General features: G+C 38.3%; 1 protein-coding gene across 1 annotated transcript in view; it reads right to left on the minus strand.

Annotated features, from left to right (window-relative positions):
• LOC116701031 (pappalysin-2) overlaps positions 1–20,360 on the minus strand; it is a 105,115-nt gene that overhangs the window by 66,684 nt on the left and 18,071 nt on the right. Inside the window, exons 3-7 of the mRNA XM_032534568.1 lie at positions 15,722–15,954; positions 14,831–15,058; positions 14,041–14,639; positions 4,568–4,716; positions 1,281–1,420 (exon numbers count right to left, since the gene is read on the minus strand). Coding sequence (XP_032390459.1) covers positions 1,281–1,420; positions 4,568–4,716; positions 14,041–14,639; positions 14,831–15,058; positions 15,722–15,954 — 1,349 coding nt within the window. The remainder of the gene's footprint in view (positions 1–1,280; positions 1,421–4,567; positions 4,717–14,040; positions 14,640–14,830; positions 15,059–15,721; positions 15,955–20,360) is intronic.

The raw sequence follows: 20,360 nt of genomic DNA on the forward strand, positions 1-20,360 counted from the left end.
GGGTCAATTTGACCCGAGGACAATACGAGGATTAAATATTGTTTAAATAATTGAAAAGCACATTGCAAGCGTAGACATGACAACTTTAGATAGACACTTTCCCAAAGTAGTCAGAGAACACAGAACAATAACATTTGTTTAAAAATAAAAAATAAAAATAAGTAAATAAAGTACAGCTTTGCGTAGAGTCCTTTGTCACCTCTTGGCGTTTTTCCACTGCTGGTAACGGCTCGCCTCGGCACGGCTCGGCTCGCCTCGGCCGGGCTGGCACTATAGCAACGCGTGATGACGTTTTCAGCGCGACCCAACAGCACGCGGCTACTCGCACAGCCAAAAAGTTTTTTTCAAAAGAACTGAAGGAGCACAACAAAATCACCGCTAAAAAAACGGGAGTTTGGGAATTCGACGGAGTTCAGACGTCGACATGACGGTTGTTCGCCGACACAACAGGGTAAGTTACGTTTCCTGGTAACGTCAGCTAACATTTGCATGTGTTCAGCGTCGCAGTCAGTATTTACTATACGCTATAAGTACATGAACAACCATGATTACACACCAACATGACTGAGCGCGACTGTTTGTTTTCAGACATTCACGCTTTGTAAAATCGCCGCCGCAGAGACCGTCTGGTGGGCGATGTCCGACCGGTGAGATCTCTGGTTCTGACCTACTGGGCTTCGTATAATCTGTATGAGAGTCACGGACAGTCTTATGACAACGACTGGGATGCATCTGGGACAGCAGAGCCGCGGGGACACTGTCACAGGGGGCAGAGGAAGAAGACCGGAAGTTGGGAGGGTTTGATGCGCTACTTGAAAAGCTAAATAAAAACTTTTGTTATATATATTGTCTTGTTTTTTAAAGTAACAGGGTGCAATATTGGAAACGACATGAAGCCGCTAGTACCCGAACAGTTGAAAAGTGAGAATAGTGCGAGAGTGGCTAATCTGTCGGTGTCGGGCTAGATTTGTTTTAATGTCCCGTTTGTTCTGGACACACACTCCGCACTCTTGTTTGCTAACAACGCAGTCATAAGTGACGATTCTCTCCGACCAACCAGCAGTCTGCAGTAACCACGTCACCTTTTGGTATCCTCGGCTCGCTTGGAACCTCGACTGAGGTAGTACTAAAAAAAGTACCTGGCAGCGGTCCCAGGGACTTTTTTTTGTATGGAACCAAAAAAGCGGTAGATCCGTGGCGAGTCGAGTAGATACCACGCAGTGGAAAACCGCCATCTGTCACATAAGTATCACCAAGAGAAAAGGATTTAACAGTCCTACCTGACATGGGTCATCACAGGAGTCTCGCTCGCTTACTCCCTTAAAGACATGGTACAGTCCAAAGATGTGGCCCATCTCATGGATCATGGTGTTGTGGTGGCCCATGGTACCGAAGTAGGACGGGTTTAGCACCATCCCACCTGAGTACAAAAGATAAAAGTCACAGTATATATGCCTATTTTAGTCTTTTGATAATATATTAAATAAAGTAAATATAGTTTTAGTTTCTAATGAAAAGTTATGTGAGCCTTCACAAGGTTCAAATCTAAAATTGCACTCACTCTCAAGACTGTAACACCTTTAACAGGCAAACAGGTTTAGTGCCCTTTGGCAACACAATAAATAATAGGAAATCCCCAGACTCAGCTACTGTTCCGTGCCTTAAAACATGAATTTGTGTTCAGATCTATTACCCATGTAGAATTGTTTTTCGATAAGATTTTAGAAGCACCCAACAAAAACAACAGATGTGATAATGCGGTCAAAGTCCAGATTCTAACTACCAGCTGTGTTGATATTCAACTCCAGTTGTACTCTCTGCCACAGAAATTCCAAAAGAGAAACAGACCTTCATTGTAAAAAGACAAAGTACTGTGACATTTAAAACCAATTAGGAGTTAAGTAAAACTTTAGTATTGTAAACCAGAAACCAGACAGAAAAGGAAACAAGATACTTTAAGGTTGCTACAGGTGCAATAGACCGTTTCTTGCTTGAATATAAAGGAATGCTCTGCAGAAACCTTGTAGTCACCATTTAGCCTCGTTTTCCTAACAGCTGCCACATTTCACCACTGTCTTACCAGAATAAGTTTCAAGGCTCCAACCAATGCCACTACAAATTTATTTCAATAGTAAATATATATTTTTTACTAGAATTTGTTTGTTTTTTACATGTGAAGCTTTACATTTCTGTCATCATATTTATGTCTTCACCCTAAAAAATCAAAGACAAATCCTTAATTTGAATAGTGAAAAGGGAATCACCTGAATAAATAAGACTTTTTTTATGAAATCCACTTTCTTTAATGAATAGGCTTTAACTTGTCAGTTTTGTCAACATGTAGGCAGCAGGCTGATCGAATAAGGGCCGTAAATAATGATAAAATAATAATAAACTCCCTGAGCCTTATATTTCTTTATCATTCTTTGACGAGCAGACAGACTGTAAAGAGGAATACAGTGGAACAATACCATCTTTATGTTGGAATTTGTTAGAAAGTTAGTCCTTGCACCATGGACAACAAGTTATGTGTTTTTGGTGTGGATCTGGATTCAGGATGTTTTTTTTAATGTTTTTTTAACAGGGCAAGATTTCTGGACATTTTTGCTAATGGACATCCTTGAATGGAAAGATAAGTCTTTCAGTATTTTAATGAATACATTCTAGACATGTTGTACTATAAAAACACTAATTGAATTAGAAAATTAAAGACTAAATAAAAATTATTACCAGCGTGTTCCAAATATAAGAATTTTAGAATCAGCTATGGTTTTGGGGCTATGGTGAATTCTTAGAAAAATGGCCTTTAAGTGGATAAACAGGTTTTCTGCAGCATGCTGTTAATCGCAGAATCAAGAACAGACATTAAAGTTATTGGTTTTCTAATTAGAAACAGTGAGTTCAGTTATGAAGACATGGAACAATAAAGACATTAAAAAAAACGGCCTCCGGAGACAACTTGTCATCCACTAACGTTTTTAAAAAGGGACAGATGCTGAGAAACTGAAACAAATGTCATGTGGGAGACATTCAGTAGATAACTAAATTCAACAGTTTCATTCAAAAATATAGCATCTACTCTGACAACAGAACTGGTCGCATCAAAGTATTGCTATTTAAATGAATAGCTATCTCTCAAGCCCATTCATCTACAAAACTAAAATATATTACGTTATATAATTATCAGTTAATTTTTATTCCTAAGAAACAATAACAAGCCAAAAGAAGTAAATAAATTCTTCTTCACATCTGATTTTCAAAATTGCATTTTTGACATTTCTTCATGCTATTTCTTTTAAACAAAAATGTCTTTTTTGCCAGAGAATTTGATGTGTGCATTGTGGACATAAAACATCACCTGCATGTTTTACCTATAAGGTTGCAGCAAATAATTACTGTCATTGAATCAACCAGTTATGATTTTAATTCCTCAATTATCAATTTAGTCTATTGTTATTTTTTTTAATTTCTAAATAAAAAATGACCTGCAGAACTTACCAGAGCTCAAAGTGAAAATAATTTTTTTTTTAAACTGAGTATTTAAACTGACCTTCAAACAAAATTCATAAGTACCGGTATAAAATTCCTAATTATATAAACTAAATTAAAGCAGAATTTCCAATTTATTAAAGGATTAATAATCAATTGTCAATCATAACATCAATTGACTAATCAATTCATCACTAATTTGTGTAAGATAATATGTTTAAGTTTTTTTTAAATAAAACAAGACAAAGCTTTAATTGTGCTATTTCTTTAAGTATCCACTTTACTACTAAAGTGGATAAGTATTTTTCAGATATATAGTATAGTTCAGTATATTTTCAGGTTTTTTGATGCAGGGATTCACAAGGTGATGGGAATGTAACAGTGTTTCACGCATTTTGTATGTTACAGGGCCACGTATAAATTCTTTCAGTGAGACATTTTCTTGATAAAGGCTTTCACTGGAGGTACATCCCATGTGTCTCACTACTAGCAAAAGAAAACTCTGTAAATAAATAAAAGAACAGCTGGCATGTAGTCATGGGTGGCAACGATGGTACAGAACCCACAATGGTCATGTCAATTTTATTTATATAGCCCAATATCACAAATTTGCCTCAGGCGGCTTCATCATCTGTACAGCACCTTCTGTCTTTTTTGACCCTCGCTTAGGATAAGGAAAACAATCCCTAAAGAAGTCTTGTAATGAGCCCACACTGCTTGTGCTTGTTTATTTGTTTGTTTGTTTGTTTGTTAGTAAGCTGTTGTTGGGTTAATAAGCCTTTTCCAGTGGAAAGGGGCCTAATGATTAGAAGAGGAAAGAGGCAACGTGCCGGGAAAATCTCTGCCAACTCCAATTGCTCTCCCCATCTCGTTTGGATACCACCAAAGTAGTCAACAAAGAATGGAGGGCAAGGAAAGAGATAAAGGGATGGATATTCAGAGAAAGAGAAACAGGCTAAAATAAAGACTAAAATAATGTCAAATTGGTAAAGGAGGAGAGAAGAAAAAGAAAGACAGAAAATGGCATACAGATAGATAACAGATTAAAATACAAATGGTTAGATGCAATCTAATTTACCTTGGTGGGTTAGAGCCTCCTTTGACCATGGCCAGGTTGCAGCTCCTGCCAGTTCTTCACGCACCGAGTTGCTGGCAAAGAAAACATTGAGTGTGTCAGTGCCACTCAGGTGTAGCTCCTCCTTTAGCTCTTTCACACTCATATAGGCCCTGTAGAAATTAAAAAAGAGAAAACATGAAAATATTAGACAATTTCAAAGGTCCCATATTGTAAAAAGTTAGATTTCCATATTTTTTATTATAAAGCAAGTTGAGGTTGCAATATAAATACTCAACCCATTCTCCCTCCCAACTCGTAAAAATATGAGCGCTTGATCAGTGTCTCTCAGCGTCAGATACGATCCAATAAAATTAGGTGGTTACTGTTCTGAAAATAAACCTGGCCATATACCGTAACCTACACCATATCTGTATACAGACAGAAGCAAAAGGAGCTACATATATTATTTAAGCATAGCGTAACGTTATGCTAAAGTGTTCTGTGTTGTTTTTACTAAAGCAGATAAGGGAAATAACTAGCAAATTTCCCAAAACATAGCATAAGAAATGCTTCAACATTTTTGAAAATACACCTGCTGACAACCGGAAGTTGAAAGAGTTTGAGAGCTTTTCAGGACGTATTTAGCCTAGCTTAGTAGCCTACTAGTAATGGAGAAAACTGCTAGCATAATTTATGAGAGAAAGTTTGCTTTTAAACAGCTCCAAAACTGTACCTTGTTAACTAGCAAGCTAGCCACAAAACATCCACAAGTCACAACTGTTTCTAACTTCAGAGTTAGCTAGGACAGTTGGCTAAGCTACCAACTTCACAAACAAAACAGGACAACAGGGGTGCTGCGTGCCGTTACATAGTTAGCTATTGTCAGTTAGTAGGTCTACGCTCTAGTCCGCACAGTTAACTTACCCACAGACCCCAGTTTTATTCTTACCACATGAGTTAAAGGTCCTACACAGCCATTGCCCCCTCACACAGGTGTTTTCACTTATGTAGCCTGATTAGACCTCTTCTCAGGACACTTTAGTTATGTTAGACTGTGATTGATTAGCATCTCCTGTTTGTTTTGTTGCTCCTGTTACAGATGTATGTTGTGTTGTGTAATTTAAACTACTTGTTTAAATTATTACAAGTTTGACCATTAAATACAGGAGGCTACAGTATAGGGCTGCAATTTGTAAATATTACAGCTTTTGTGTTAGGCCGGCTAACTTGCAGGGGAAAATATGCTAGCTGTTATGCTAAAATAAGCTAAAAATGACTACCAGATGCAAATAGATTACATCTTGACACATATCTCACAAAATGAAAGAAAACAAGTGTACTTTCCAAAATATTAAAATATTCCTTCAATCAGACAAGTGAGACATAATTTCTGTTCAAGGTAATGCAATTTAGTCCTGTGAGAGTGAATTTAGATATGGATTTTCTGTGATTATCTCTTCAGCAGAAGGCAGTTTGCTTCAATCCAACAACATCTTTTTCTGCACAGTATGTAGCCGTCTAATCATAATTGTTTGAATTGGTCAGGGTACTTCGAACCACCTCACCCCCACCCACCTCTCTCTCTCTCTCTCTCTCTCTCTCTCTCTTGCTCTCTCTGACTGTGATAAATTACCCTGGAGGCCCTTTGATGTGTGAAGCCGACTTTGTTTTCCCTGGCTGATTTGATGTCACATGTCATTTGCTTTCATAGCTGGAAATCTTTTGCACACAATCACCATTAGGCCTTACTGGTTCTGAGAGCCTTGCAGTGGGGTCTCACTAGATGCCCAATTTGTGGCTGCCAGTTAAAGCGTTTAGCTGGTCCTACTATGGTTTCTGTTTGATAAAAAGAAAAGTAATCCGGTTGTCAGTATATGGGATGAATGCTTTATGTGCAAGGTAGCAACAGTGCCAAGTCATCTAGTGGTGCATCTTCTACCAAAATACATCATCATTTTTTTGTAAAGTCTTGTTTTCTTTCATCTCAAACAGGTAAGTCTTTGGATGTAAGTGTTTTTTAATGATTATAACATACTGGATTATTGTATTATGTTGTATGTCTCAAGCAGGGAGGTTTTATGTAATTGATCAAGTTCAGCTGTAGGGCTAACTTTGTTAAAATTACGAAGACATACTTTCATCTTTACCTCAGTCACTATAAGTGTATTTGGATGATTTGTTTTATGTTGGTTTCTTATAAAGAAGTTAAGGGTTATGCTTTTGATCAAGCTTAGCTGTAGGGCTGAATTAAAAAAATATTGCTTAACCATGCTTCTATTTTAAAAGCTTAAAAAGTGCACATTTTATTAAAATAATTTTTTTAGTAATTCCTCATTAAAAATTAAAAAGTGCTGCTTACATTGTTCCTACAGCCTGAAGGATAGACAGGTGAGCTTGTGCCTGTAAAATCTCAGCTTTCAGCTGGGAGAAATATGGATGAATTAAATAAGAAGCAGTAATCCCCATTCTCACATACACTACTTTCAATCTACTATTAAGTAGAGGTCCAAAGGGGTTACTCAGCATCCAGGTGTCCTTCTTGTGTGAAATCCTCCCCCTAATGCAATCCATCCCTGATATGAATGTTTTCTCAGGCACTTTGCCTGACTAAATAAGGTTTAAAATTTAAGATGCTTCAGGGAATGGCTCTCATTACTCAAGCTCAGTACAGCCGAGGATGCATGCAGTATCCATCACCCGCGGCTGTACAATTACAAGTGACAGAAAGTTGACCACTAAAAAGTTGACTTTTCAACTTCTGAGACTCAGAGGATGCCTTAATGGAAGTCTGAGGCACAACCTGGCAAAAATGTCTCTACATGATTTAAGTGAAAACCATGAATTAACAAAAACACCATTTGTGGGCAAGTCAAACACTGCGTGAATCAACAGCAGTCAGCATTAGCAATGTCACCATGTAAAACTGTAGATATGTGTCCACTTTAAATATTATTGTTGACAAGTCTGTTACTTTGAACTGTCAAGAATCAGAAGACAGACTCTAAAATTATCACACCAACAGCAGTTAAACATTTAAATATATGATAGATTTTACTGTGCACTTCACTTGTGTTTGTGTAATGTTACAGGCTGAAATAAAGTAAATGCAAAGTGTCTGAATCCAAACAGTTTCTAGGGGCGTAATAAATTTGGTGCTATGAGAAGATACCTGCACATACATGAAATATATTGAAAGTCACTTATGACAGAGGCAGAGTAGGGTGGAACATTCCTTCGCCATTCTAGGAAATGCAAATTTGCGTCCTGGATGCTATCAGCGTTAACGTTAGCATCTCTGCCATGCTTTGTTTACACCCCAGCAACCCATGTAGCCGTCAAATGCACATTTAAGATCCTTTAATGGAATTCCCTACAGGCTGAAAAGATTATTAAATTAGCTGGAGCTCTTTTAACTATGGAACTATCGTTAGCTTAATAAGCAAGCTACAGCTGATTAAATCTGCTAGTGACCGTTTTGCCCGGCAAAACTGGTGGTCGCACGCTAGAAATGAGAAGCTGATTTTGACTACCTTAGGTGGGGCTTAGCAAATGGTCAGTTACAATATATTGACTTGCATGACCTTGCATGTGGCAAACACTCACTAGCATAGAAAGTACAGTATAAGGCAGGCAATATCCATGGATCAATTGTAAGTATGTTGAGACTCAACAAACTCATTTAGATGCAGAGTTGCATCTGTTCTGGGAAACATTACAGTTATGTTTTTATTAGTGAATAAAATATGGCCGCAACAAAACTTGAGATTCACGTGCACGTAAAGCGCCAAACAAGGTTGGAACGGGATTTTCCTTTCAAAGGAGTTGCATGGAGCTATTTTCACATAAGTGTACTGTTCAGGATTTACTAACCAAAAACTGTTAGCAACTCCTGGATTATTAGCATAAATGAACGTGATGTCCCCCGCCACCCCATTACTCCCTCTCCACCATTGCCTCTCTCTCTCTCTCTCTCTCTCTCTCTCTCTCTCTTTCTCTCTGTCCATCTTTGCTGTTCCTGTTCCCTTTTCTTTATTGTAATGCCAGAATCTGCAGTGTACCTGGCCATAGCTCTAGAACTGGCTCTCAACAACAAATTTGTGCCGTGACAGTATTTGGCCCTAAAAACCTCTGGCCCTGTACCGGCCAGCAGCAGCTGCACACATATAGGGTCCCATAATCTGAATACCTGGCCAAGAGCTCAGAGAAAAGTGGAAGGTGGGATATCAAAAACCCAGATCCCCAAAAAATGGCTAAGTGCTCAACAAATGCCAGCAAAATGTCATCCTCACATTAATTGTCTCTCAGCCTGAGAAAATTTCGAGTTGAGATCCAGGGACGCAAACACACACGCACACACACACACACACACACACACACACAAACATGCATGCAGGCATGTAAAAGCACTCGCATACATGAGCATTTTCAGCAAGCTGGGGTCAGGACCTTTCCAGAAGACCTACACTCTGGTCTCCTGTGTATTGGCTGTTCATGTTGTTTTTAGTGGGAGGTAAGGAGCTTATAGACAGGAACTCTGGCAACATTCACTGCAGGAGTTACATCACTGCGTAGAAGTACACACATCCTGTGACTTTTGAGTTTTACTTTCAAAATCTGAAAAGCAGAGGCCTTATTTATGGAAGTCTCTCATGCAAAAACATTCTGCACAATGTGGATCAGACCCAGAGCCATGATTTATAAAAGCATGCTCACATCAACACATTATATTGATCTATCCGATTCCCTGTCATATATCAAAATAAAATGGTTTCTAGTTATTATTCAAAAGTAAGTGTTGTGGATATGTACTAATTTGCTTTTTGGTATATTCTTTGCAATAACTATCAAATTAAATGTAGAATAAATCACTGAGCCTTTTGATTAATTGAGGCCAATGAACCAGACCCGTTTGTGCAAAACAACAGAGCAGAATGCTGTCTGCTGTCCAACCTTTTTCATTAGTGTCCATCTCCTCTCTGCAGGGTAGAGAGCCCCGACTGAGCAGAGAGAACATCTGACCATAACAACTACCAAAGCAAAAAACGTTCTGTCTGTCTCGCGGTGTCTATCCCACTAAGGACAACATAAATCAACATTTACTTATGACACACTTCAAACGTCCTGCATATGGCCAAGCAATGAGAACACACACATGCAAGCCAACTTTGTTTTTTTACTTTTACCTAACTTTAACCTGTGTCTTCCAGGGAGAGTCAACAGCACCAGGTTCTTTTCCAGCAACAGCCTGTTTAGCATTCACACAGCTGCTCAAATTCACACCTGGAAGCTGCACAGTACAACTACAGTCTTCTCCCGCTAGCCATTTGGAGCTGTCCAGTTCTACTTGTCTTCTTCTGTTGGACATTTAAACAGTCAGATGTTAAGTGCCTTGCTCAAGTGCACCTTGTGTTTTGTGTAAGGAAAGTGAAGGAGCTATCAACTCCACGTTAGTATTTAAGCTGTTGATCTTTTGGTCAAAAGCATGCCTTGCTTTGCTGGTAGGCTACTAAGTCAGCAAAAAGTAGTCTACTTTTTCTTCTTCTTCTTCTTCTTCTTCTTCTTCTAAAGGATTCTAGGAAGGAGGGGACTGGGGCCCTGCACCTTTCTTTTTTCTTTTTCTCCAGGAGAAGATAAACAAAGCGATAAAGAGATGCAGGAAAGAATCCTAAAACCCGGAAATTAGTTAGCATTTTTGCACTTCCAGTTCCCCCGTCTCGAAGTCAATGTTTTTTTTTTTTATGCTTTATTGTTGGCTGCTTGAAATAAGTTCTGTGGTTAACACAAGCTTAATAGATTTTCACGTTATGCTCTAAGACTATGTCAGTAATTACCCCACTCGTGAATGTTGAAACTTTTACGTGTCTTTACAAAACGTGGTTGCTAACAAGCAACTAATTAATATCCATAAGCTTCTGTTGTTATGTGATCTGATTTAATTAACGTTTACTTGAAGTTTTCTCGATAAGAGTGTCATGACACAGTCATGAAACACGAACCCTAAAAATGTTGTGTTTTAACCCCAACCATAACTTGAAAAACTGAATGACACTAAAAGAACCATTATGTCATAAGCGTTTATGACTTTTTTATAATGTTTAATGACATGTTCATGACAGTGTCATGTCACTCTTATGTAGATACCCTCAAGTAAAGTGTAACCATCATTTATTCATTTGATAGTAGGCATTATCCACCTCTTAGATAATGCATGAACATATATAAAGTTTTGTCTTTCTTTTATTCATAGTCCAGCAACTATAAGCCATCATGGTCAATCATTTCGAAAATAATGTGATGGTGTGAATTTAAAAAACTTTTAGAAATCTGTCTCACCTATATACTGTAAATTCTCTGCTTCTTGAACCTCTTTTGTACTTGTTAGCACTGTGTTGCCTTTACTTTCTTTTGTTTGTTAATAATTAACATTATTTGAAACTAAAAAAGGAGGAGTTAGTCTGGAATTAAATGCCAAAGCTGTCATTCAGACACCAGTTGTATTTGCTCCCTAAATTAAGAAAAATTGTAATTATTTATACCAATTGTAGATAGGGATGTAACAGTATGAAAATGTAACCTCACGGTTATAGTGACCAAAAATATAACGGTTTGGGGTATTATCGTGGTATTTTTTAAAAAATGTGTTCAATGCCTTTAGCAGCAACTTTTTTCCTGCAAGTTCTGCAGACAGGAATCAGTCAACTGTCCTTCGGCATTCTTATAATAAACAAAATCTGCCCATTCTTCAGACTTAGTCCTCTTAGAGGGCTGATTGTGGAATAGTGCAGTAAGCACCTAGTCAACTTAATGGTATACATTATTTCACTCCTTAATTCCAAATGTTTTATAATTATATGTGTACAAAATGGCTTTTATAAATAAGTCTGAAATCATACAGATACAGTAAATTAATTGAGTATTTAAGCAATATGAAGACAGAAAACCTTTAGTTTTGTATCTTTGCTTTAGTTGCGAGGTTGGGATTTGGATTATGGCACAAGGAATTGTAATAACAAATGCAGCAGCAAAATATGTAAAGAGTGGTTCATCTGACTAAAGTATAAAAGGAAAAAATAACCATTTTACTGGTTTAAACAGCATTAATACATCCTTGTGTTAAGCTGTCACACTCCAGACATCAATTGCTAAATCATTTAAAAAATAGCTCCAGTTCCCATGTGCTGTTGCCCAGTGGCCTAGTGTAAAGCTTTTGGTTACAATTTGGATTTAGCATGGGGTCTTTAAGAACCTGGGCTGACGACTTCATGGCAAGACTTCATGCAAGCTATTTGGAACTCTGCATGAGCCTGTCTGTCAGACCAAATGGAAGGCAGCGGGCTGCCGCTTGAATTGTTTAGTAAAAATAAGTGTGTACTTTGGCCTATCCACCCACCATCTCCACTACACAGAGCTTTCTTTCTAAAGACCAATGGGTGAAGTGAGAGTACCAATTTGTACATGAAGCATGTTGAGCTGAAGCACAATTCAGTGTGCTAAGGCAGATATTCACCTCAGGGGGGGTTTTAGAGATTTTTTGCTTCTGGAAAAACATGTTTTGCTCACTGGTTTAAATATTTATCCCCCTAGTGCTTTCTTGACTGTGTCTCTCTAACACTGTTGCCTTTTACTTTTTCCTCCCGTCTTAATATAAATTGATATCGAGGAAATGCTCACTATACTGTATATTCAGTTAAGTGTAAAGATAAATACGGTAATGCCGCATTTCGACTGCATGGTAGAGCTCGACTTGACTTAACTTGCTTGGAAAAGTTCTTTTTTTCATTTACAAAGTTGTGGATATTACTTGGTACATGGCACTTATTAGGAACACCTGGGTGTTGATCTGAGCCAATACTAGAAGGTGGAGCAAAGACACTGCTAACTAGCACTGATTAGTCAAAGAGAATCGCCACTTGGGCGACGTGGGACATCCTGCACAAACCACAATTTTTAAATAGCCAAACTACAATCAATAGCGGTATTATAGGTACTATCTGCAGTGGAAAGCAATATCAAGAAAAGGGCCTGCTACCAAAAGCAATATCCCATGCAGTGGCTATTCGGCATTATAACACCTTGAGTCCCTTTTTGTCTTTTCCATTCATGGACAAAGGTGATAATTGCTATTTTAATTCCACCTTTGACACTGAAATTATTTAACTAGAATGTTAATTACCATAAATACTGAAAAAGAGACTTAGTCCGTTATTTTTAAGGGCAAAGAACTACGCCTTTATTTCTAATTTCCCTTTCCCTCCTATAAATGCAAACTCAAAATGTATCTTTTTTATTACAGTAAAATGGAAACTCCACAGAATTATTCTATGAGTACAGAAAAATGACAAAGTCACACCCTCTGCTGCTGGGTTTCTCTTCTATAACGTAAATATTGTTTTAAAGCTACAGTGCGTAGTTTCTGTCGCCCCCTTGAGGAATTCTAAGTAATGACAACAACACTGTGGGTGCGTCCACATTATACAAGCTTACGTGAACGTGCATGCGCCCCCACCCCTCCCCCACGCAGTTGCTAGTACCCACCATGGTAGCCACGGAGGACACGGAGGATTTAAAAAACACGATGGACTCTTCAGAAGAGGTAATTATCTTCACCTGAGTTTCTGCGTGCAAAAGTCACCGGAAGACACAATGTTCTGAACACAGTCATACTGAGAAATAATAAGAGAGTTGTGTGGAGCTGATAGTCTTGATTAGCTTTGTAGCAACTCATTTGGCAAGGGCTTGAATGTAACTGATGTTCATTCATATGAAAACGTTACGCACTAAAGCTTCAATTCACAATTCAAAGGTGCTCTTAGTGACGTTGGGTGACGGCACTTCTTGTTAAAGTATTTTCAAACAAAACCAGGCTAGCTCGCCCTTCCCTACTCCTCATCCCATCCCCTCCCTTCTGTGCTTCCACGCACTAACTAAAAAACGTGTGATCGCTTAGAGCACCTTTTAATTCAACATCAATTTTGCAATTTTGGGATCGCAGCTAAGCTGAGTATTGTTACTGAATCTGAACATTTCCTGCACAAATGTGTCACATTAAAAGTCTTCCAGTGCGTCAATAGATAAATCCCTTAATTGTGTCGGTAGTGATGGGCAAATGAAGCTTCATCAAGCTTTGTGAACCATTTTTCTTATTTTCTGAACCCACTAGATGGCGCTCTTGATTTAACAAAGCCTTGAAAGCACACTGAATTAACAGTTCTTGAGCCTTTGTCTGTACATCAAGACCGCCATCTAGTGGGCTTTAAAAATAAAGAAAAATGTTTACAAAGCTTCATCAAGCTTCATTTCACTACTAATTGTCTTTGAATGTAAAAAATCTGTAGGAAGAGTTAAGTTTCATTCACAGTAGCTTAACAGAAATTGAAAAGAAACTACACGTTAGAGCACCTGGAAATAGTTAGAAAATAAAACTAGTATTCCTGTTAAACAGAGAAACTCAGAACAGCAGAATGCTGTGACATGACTTCTGTCAATACCCTCACCTGTCAGGAGACTCAGGATCAAAGCAGGTCTTGAGGACGTCAGTGACCTCCGGGTCACAGCAGTCTCCATCATCGTAATCATAGTGTATACTGTTGCACTCCATGTTACAAACTCCGTCCTGTCTCTTCCAATTGTAGCAGGGCCCCAATCTAAGGCAGTCCCCTCCATCGTGGCCTGTCCTTGGGTGGTCGCACTCAGGGTCACATTGGCGGTTTCCAATCTTCCCAATTCGACAGTTGCTGAGGATAAACCGCTGTCGGTAGCTGGAGTTTCTGACAGAGTACACGCTCAGATCTAGGGTGATGTTGTAAGGGCTAAAGGCCTCAGTTAGGGCACGGTGTTGGAGCTGGATCTGGGCTTGCGACACGGTGGGGTTTCCGCCATCGTCATCGGAGAGGTTGACGATCCTGTAGCGAACTCGCTTGGTAGCACGGAGCTCCCAGTTGTTGTTGTAGCCAAAGATGATGTCGGTGTTATCGCAGGGTGTCAAGCCACATGGTGGTGGCAGGAACGAGGAGACCAGTTCTTGTTCGGGGACAGGAGTGGTGATGATGGTTGGATGGAGGCCAACTTTGTGTGGAGTCCAAAGCTGTTCCACCTCAAAGTTAGAAGCAAAATTTATATTTCAATTCATTTTAATACTGTATCCAAATCAATTTCAATATAAAACAATGAAATGAGTAACGCTGATAAGTAATGCTTTATAATTTCCCTTATATGATGACGGTTAAATAAACAAAAGCAAAGACTGAACAACTTAAAGTGTAGAAATTAAATATAGTCGGTTACATTAGAGAAGTCAGCCCACATCGCCAAAAGTGGCTCGCTTTTGTCAATTTGAAATGGCTGCTTCAGCAGGTCCTCATGAGAGCGGGCGTAGCCCCACAAGACCAAACCCCCAATATGGCCCCTGAAGCTGTGTCCCTGATCTGATTGGTTACTGCCAAGGAAGAGGGTTCTGCACGTCTTCATGAAGGGACTGTATAGATTCCCTGACTGAAGACTGCTCTCTCCCACCTGAGAAAAAAAAGCAGAGGAGAAACCTCAGCCAAGAAGAGAGAAGGAGCAGAAACAAATTAATCATAATAAATGATGATGATGTAAACCAAAGACTCTCTCTGTCCTACTACCTTTGTCCATAATCTTTATAAAAAAATATATGTACATTTGAATGCAAAATCTGTGGGCAATGGGACAAGATCTCTATTGGAAGTGTTCTAGTTTCTGTTTGTAGTGCGAGTAGAATTGACTATAGAGGTTTGACCGTTCAAGCTTTGGTTATCAACTCCATCTCCATTCTTGCGGAATAGGAAGTCTTGAACTTGATATGTGCTGGCTACACCTGAACCCCCGAAATATTGTTTGTTGCTTCCAGAGGCTAAACCATTGTCAGATCGATAGTCAATTTTTCTGAGATTGCCTTTGTCTGCAACTGGCATGAATAAAATTGGATGATGAAAAATATGAGCAGTATCATTGAAACTGTTGAGCTCAGTATCTGTCGTGATTATATTCATGGCACTTATTGGCTAAGCATGAAAGACCATTTTTAACCAGTCAGAGAAAGCTAGTAAGTGGACCTTGGGTTGGGATGCTTTGTCATAGTAATATTGTATTTCAATGATCAACAAGTTAAAAGTGAAGAGGTAAATGACCAAACTCCCACACCAAACCACACACCTTAGCTCCATCAACATACAGGGTCATGTTCTGGCCGTTGTAAGTGGCCATCAAGTGAGTCCAGGCATTGGCTTGGTACCGCTGGTGGCTATAGACGGTGGTAGATTTTACGGCTCGGTCTGTGCGAAGGGTGAAGTAGAACCGTGCGTCTTTGGCGCCAGCAGGTTTCACAGTGCGGATGCCTAACAACCAGCCCTTCTCACTCAATGAATGGGAACAGTTGTCAAATACACCTATAGCAAAGGGGGAATGGGGAAAAGTCAAATTGTATTATTTTGAAAGGATATTGGTGCAAAAAACAAGCAAATATCTTGCAGAATCAAAGGAGAGCACATTTACAAATGGTCCTCACCCTCAGGAAAATGAATAAATAAACACACAAACAAACCAGCAAGATTGCAGTCCTTGGGACACAGGACAATGGAGAAAGAGAGGTACACTTCTGAGAGGATGAGCCACACAGATAGAGTATAACAGACAGAACCAGAGACAGTGGGAGAAAACAGAGAGGGGAAGGAGGACGGAGGTATTTCACTCAGGCAAGGCAAGGCCCTGATGTTTCCATCTGCTATTGCAACAAACACACAGAGCCACATGTGCTCCCCAGATGTGTAACACTGGGACGGCAAGGGGTCAGGGAACCCCTTCACCCTCCTAAACAGTTTATGTGCATATGTTTACATGCATATGTGTGTGTTTGAGTGTGTAAAGAGGGGCAACTGTAGCAAAATATCCTTAAGGAGATGGGCCAGTTTCATGATTAAGCATTTAATTCAGTTAAAGAAAGCCGCAGTAAGGATATAAAGTAGCTTTGTCAAGTAAATTAGATTATACTGTATTATACATGTATATTATTTAATGGCAAACAACAGGAGGGCGTTGTCTCAGGCAAACAAAATTGAGCTAAAATTTTCTTTTTCATACAACAGTAGATGGTTATGGTGAAAAGGTACTGCCAAAAAAGTGACAAAAGAAAATTACAAGTTTTTTAAGGGTGGTCTTTATGTTTTGAGACATTACCACAAATATTAGTTCAAGGCTACTAGGGTCTGACTTTTTTACCATGATTATAATATTGAATTCAGCTTTCAAATATCCATGTACTAATGTTTAAATGCTGAATTTCTTGAAGCTTCATGAAACTTTGTGAAATATTTTCAAGGAATAGCAATTCACTAGCGCCATCTAGTGGGCTCAGAAAATAGAGACATGGTTCATGAAGCTTTATTTTGCCACTACTACCAAAAACACAACATTGACATAACATCCCCTTCTAAAGTTGTCTATTTACACAATCAGCAGACATGCAGCAACATTAGCATTCACTCGCTGTCATGTTTCAGGCAACAAGTCCAATATTCGCTCTCCTTTTAACTCTGTTTCAGTTTCCACCCATTCCTGAAAACGCTGAAAACAAGGTTTACAACAGCATAGTTCTGGGCTAGAAAACCCAGTCAATGAGCTGGAAGGCATTAAAATACTATAGAGCTGAGAGGAACTGGAGAGTTGGAGAATTATTCTCTGTTCGTCAGGGACCCCTTTTTATTACACATAGTCATGTAAACCATTATTCATAGAAAAGTGAAAGCGAAAAGTGCAGCTTTAAAAATTCTACATGTAGAAGTGTTGGCTGTTATATGTAATTGAATTCCCATAACTTTCACCAAATCTGGATAAATGAGCTATGCAATCTTTTTTTGAGATTGACTATGTCATGCACTTCTCTTTTGACATAGATAGCATTTGTATCAAACTCAAAGCTGAAGACATTTGACAAGGAATTGTTTTTAAACACATAAAATGCAATTGAAATCTCAGAGGAGGAAAATATAAGGTGGTCTATCACCAATGGGGATGCCGTCTTAAGCTTGTACATTTTTGCACTTTTTGTTGAATTCGCTAGAACCTTACAAAATAACAAATATAATATACAGTACATAGTAATATATTAGCCAATACCTTTAGCTGACATTTTGTACTGCCATAAATGTTGGACAAAATGCAGTAAAACAATTTCAATACATTCCAGAACAATCCAGCACCTAAGGAAATGTAGAATCTGCGTAATTATTAAATCTTTTGTCGAGCAGCGTACTAGATTCTGGAACACATATTTTTCAATAAAGGATGCAATGAACAAATAAATAGTTTATAAGATCATCACTGACCATTAGATGTCAAACCAATGTCAATGTCATGTCTAGCAGAAACAATAGGAGTTTGCTTTTCACTGTATTTGTCAAATTCCTTCAGGACACTTCAAAGAGAAAGACCCATGCCACAAAATGCCGCCCTCACATAAGGAAGCAATGAGGGGAAAAAAACGTTGAGTAATGGAGTCGGATCTTTGATCAGAGTAAATGTGAGTGGACGTAACAGTTTGTGGTCTCCCTCACTATCTGGACAGCTGTGGTGCTGCACCATAGCGCTTCTATCCTCTTCAATTTGTTTGATGTATGTGTTGTTCTGTCAAATATGCAACTTTTCAGATGTAACATTCTTAAAGTTGGAAAAAGAGTGGTGTTCATCCTTATTTGAAGAGCCTGATTAAATGGATTGATTCATGAATTCATAGGATAAATGTGTCTGCAGTCGCTGCTCAGAATCAATGGAAACCCACAGGCAAGCTAACTGTGAGGAGAGAGACTGAATGAAACACAGGCTGGGAATTTTCACGCTTATGTAACCACGTATTTATAGAGAAGTCTGGGTCCAGAATAGAAATACAATTTAAATTGTTGTGACAAAATAAAACAATGTTATTGTCCTCAGATAACTCACTATAGATCATATGGAAGTTATTAGCTTAGCACTACAGGATCAACCACCTGTACTTATCCCCTGGCTCTTTGTTTATAGCAATTCAATGCACTTCACAAAGCAGAGTTTTTGTATACAATTAAACAAAGAACGGGTGTTAAACATCACCATTATAATAATAATGTATAATAATATAATGATATATTAATAATATTTCTTCAGAATCATCTTGCAATTATTACTATGGCCAATGTACTAAACCAACAATTGAAAACGTATTTATCCAGCATTGCCTTTAACTGTCACTCTTCTTTTGTTTTATTTTCATCTTTTACATGTTGTATTGTCCTTGTGCCTCCCTTTGTTTTATTTCTATCTTTCACATATTCTGTTGTTCTTAGCATACCTGTTTTTGCTATTTCCTACCTGTTCTTTGCTGCTCATTTAATTTTTTTTATTTACAAAGTATTTGCTCTTGTTTTCATTTGCCTGTTTTTATGAATTCTCTTGTTTCTTCCTCTATTGTAAAGCACATAGAGCTACACCCCCGTATGAAAAGTGATATATTAATAAAGTTTATTATTACTTTTAATAATTATCAATTGTCATCAGCCACCAATATGTTCACCACCATCATCATAATAAACATCATCATCACTACAGTATGGTTTTCCAATAACATCATCATAATTACATAATGCCAGTATTATTACCCCATTATAGTCATCATAATTATTAGCGTATTATTATTAGTATTAACTAGGACCTAAAAATTGCTACGGTCAAGAGGTTAAACTGAGGTAGGGTAAGAGGCAATAAGAGCATGCTTTGTTGTTGTTTGTTGTAATTTGATATTTTGAGTGCACATGCATGTTTGGTTGTAAATAATAGCCTAATGTATTAATAATAACACGCAAAAAATAATATACATTTCTTGTGCTGAACCATTTCAGAAAGCAAGCCTTAATCAGAGCACGACAAGAGTGGTATCTTCCTACTAACATAATACCACAGTGAACAGTTTTTGGCATTTATAAGTGCATATCCCAGTGCATTTGCTGTCACTTTAGCAGAGCATTTCACTCTGGCATATAGTTCGCCATAGAAAATGCTGGATTTTTGAAGGCGATCGTGATATTTGGGGGTTAAAAATAACAATATGAAGGCCAATAACACAAATATACAATCTTGATACTGATCTCTTAGATTTTTACATAGATACATACTGAGCGGGATATTTTACACTTCTACTGTTAAAAAATAAACTTGTTAAAAGCATGGTTTATTACACAAAAGCTTTAAGGGAGGTATGGACTAACATCCCCGTTGGTTCCAATTCAGGGCAATCCTAACTTCTTAGCAGGCACGGTGGATGGTGGGTATAACACTTGGACATCTCAAGGGATAAAGAGGATGCAAGATTTGTTTCAAGGTGCATCCACGCTATCATTTGCACATCTTCGAGAAAAGTATGATCTCCCCAGGCATGACTTTTTTTAAATACCTGCAGATTCGGGACTTCATAAACAGGGGAACTACTCTCAATATTGATGCCACTACATCTGCAGTTGAACAATTGCTCCTCCTTGGCCCAGTTAAGAAATCCATTCCTCGCTTCTACAATGTCTTAAGCCAGTCTGATGTGATCAATGTACAGGGTGTTCTACAAAAATGGCGAGATGAACTTGGTATAGATATTGATGGGAATAAATGGACTAAGATATGGACTCAAGCAAAAAAAAATATCTGTGTGTAACCGTGCCAGATTGCTGCAATTTAATATTGTGCACCGTTTACAAATCTCTCTTAACATAAAATGAACTCCCAACTCTCACCTGCATGTTTAAATTGTAAAATCTCAGTGGGCACCTATACTCAT

Source organism: Etheostoma spectabile, chromosome 13 (assembly GCF_008692095.1).
Source record: "Etheostoma spectabile isolate EspeVRDwgs_2016 chromosome 13, UIUC_Espe_1.0, whole genome shotgun sequence".
Classification (NCBI taxonomy): Eukaryota; Metazoa; Chordata; class Actinopteri; order Perciformes; family Percidae; genus Etheostoma; species Etheostoma spectabile.